Source organism: Ixodes scapularis, unplaced genomic scaffold, assembly GCF_016920785.2.
Source record: "Ixodes scapularis isolate PalLabHiFi unplaced genomic scaffold, ASM1692078v2 PGA_scaffold6__148_contigs__length_123643588, whole genome shotgun sequence".
Taxonomy (NCBI): Eukaryota; Metazoa; Arthropoda; class Arachnida; order Ixodida; family Ixodidae; genus Ixodes; species Ixodes scapularis.
This window is the reverse complement of record NW_024609881.1, coordinates 5,449,213-5,451,542: the sequence shown is the minus strand read 5'-3', so window position 1 is coordinate 5,451,542 and position 2,330 is coordinate 5,449,213. Positions and strand designations below refer to the sequence as shown.

The window sequence follows — 2,330 nt, the reverse complement described above, 5'->3', positions numbered from 1 at the left end:
AAACACCCTGCATAAAACAAGAATAAAAGGGAGAAAATAACGTATCTACAATTTTTCTTGTTTGGTGACTGGCTTTGAAGGTATTGAGTTCAGTTATGAAGGTCGATCAATGTTGGAGACGGTTCTTTTCTGTCATCCTTTATTGCAATATAGCGCCCATATCCCATGGCTTTGTTGGTGTTTGTGCAATGGTTTTAAAGAAGGGGGCTCCTGAATCTGACGCATCTGATGTCAATGCTGTGAGTTCCTGTAGGTTTTCCGTATCTTGGCTTGCCCCGAGTAGTTGCTGCTCCCCTGCTGTCTGTTAGGGGTGTTTCCGAGAAAATCATATCCGGAAATCTGCTGTTCTCGGACACTCATTGACCTCTTCATATTTTTATTTGCGTTTTAATTTCAGAGTCGAGAACTGCTCACAGGACACAACGGGCGCCTGTAACAAGATCAAATCGGGCCAAAATGGTTGTTTCAAATATCATGAAAATCGAACATTGTTCACAGTTGTCATTCGTTTCTTAGCCCTTTTTGATTTGCATCATACTTAACATGCATACCATCTAGACCACTTCTATACCTTGTTTTTGTTTTGTATTTTAAACTTTTAGCCAGGTTTCATTAGGGAAGGTCTATATACTTCCAAAGGTCCATCACATCGCTACCGCGAATCTTCGAGGCAATGCGCTCTTTGAACCGCCTCACCTGCTCTGCGGAAAAATGTCCCTTCCAGTCACCAACGACGCCCTTCCGCACAAAGTCAGTAATCATCGGCTTCTTCAGCCCCACTTCACCAACAGATTCCATCATGAGCCTCAGCCAACGCGGCCTCCTCTCTTCAGGAATCGCTTTCACATCAACAAAGAACGACTCCAGACCCTTGTTAACATGCTTTCTCATGCTGACCATGTTCGTTTGCTCTATCACTTCATCCAAAGCCCTCGGGTTGGCCCTTAGCTTTATACCGTACTCCTCGCCGAGAAAGTGGGCGATTTTCAGCACCCAGGCAGCGGTGTCCTTCTTGAGGTCTTCGTAGGTGAGGAAGAGCACATTCGGGTCGTTCCGGTGCTCGTACCAGGACAGCAGGTTGTCGAAGTAGTCTCCAGTGTCGACCTTGCCTTCGATGAACATCTCAAAGAACTCGTCGAAGGTACCGTCTGCGAAATTGTAATGGGGCAATCCTTTGGTGTGGTAGAAGAAGGAAACGCAGCAGTCGTACGGGTTCCTCGTGATGTAAAGGTACTTTGCGTCCTTCGAATAAGGCTGGAACTGAAGGGGCATGTGGGTCTTGATGGCTCCTGGTCTGGGCATGTCCTTGATGGACTCGACGCCTTGCATCTCTAGGAATGGCATCTCGCGGAGGATGCCCATCCTGTTTCCCGGCGGAGCACGGCCGTTGAAGATGCTGTACACGATGTGTTGCAACCACGTGGTGCCGCATTTGGGGTAACTCACGATGAACACATCTCCCGGCGCAGGTTTGTAGCCCAGTGCCGAACGAACGGTTTCATCGTGAAAGCTGTAGCTGACGTAGTAACCGTCGATCTCTCTGTAGCTCTCCGTCATCTTCGTTTCCTACCAAGGAAGAAAATAAAAATAGCACATTCAGTAATTTGTTTTGCGAGAAATAAATGCACATGGTTTGCACGAGACGTGATCGCCCCTTCTCAAAAGTCATTCCTACTTATTAAAACTTTGGTTTGGGTTAGTTGGTTCATGGTAGGTATAAGGCCTTGTTCCTGTCGTTAGTGTTATTTTCTATTGTCCCTGTCTGTTTGCGCTTTTAAACCTTATACATTCGTACTTGTTCTTGCTGTGAAAAACAAATTCACTGATGCGAAATGTATGCTCAGAAGGTACGCGCTCAGCAGCAAGGCCATCACAAAGGCCGCTGATGTAATGTCAGTGCGAGCCATGTCTTGAAACTCGCGCAAAAAATCAGTGACTCCAACTACATTAGGCAGTTATGAAGCTGCTATCAGAAGCGGCATTTATATGAATGCGACTTAATCGTATCGAATCCAGTTGTCGGATTCAAGGCGGTCGAGTAAGCGGCACAATGCGCTAGGAAAGCGCATCGCATTCAAGTCGCTAGACAGAGTTGGATCGTGACGGCGAATGCGCATTTATTCAGCCCATTTCAACGGAGGTCGCATAGCATTTTGGAAATGGGAGGATTATGGGAAGGCTCACACCGCTGGAACGAGAGAAGAGCTGAGAACATGGCGGCGGGAGAAAGCGATTCCGTGTGGTCGTCCGTAGTTTTCTCGCGAAAAGTAACCGAGCTTTTATTGCATTCATAAGTGAGCGGAATATAGCCGAGATGCCCGGTGAGGGCG

The 2,330-nt window shown here is 47.2% G+C and overlaps 1 protein-coding gene across 1 annotated transcript; it reads right to left on the bottom strand.

Annotated features, from left to right (window-relative positions):
* Positions 1-612: 612 nt before the first annotated feature.
* LOC115331202 (sulfotransferase ssu-1-like) lies at positions 613-1,572 on the bottom strand. Its single transcript, XM_029993294.4, has one exon. It carries the CDS (start codon positions 1,555-1,557, stop codon positions 613-615), a length of 945 nt encoding a protein of 314 aa, XP_029849154.3. The 5' UTR covers positions 1,558-1,572.
* Positions 1,573-2,330: the final 758 nt, after the last annotated feature.

Bases quoted from the DNA above. Each gene is read 5' to 3' on its own strand.
- LOC115331202 (XM_029993294.4), bottom strand. From the start codon at position 1,557: ATGACGGAGAGCTACAGAGAGATCGACGGTTACTACGTCAGCTACAGC.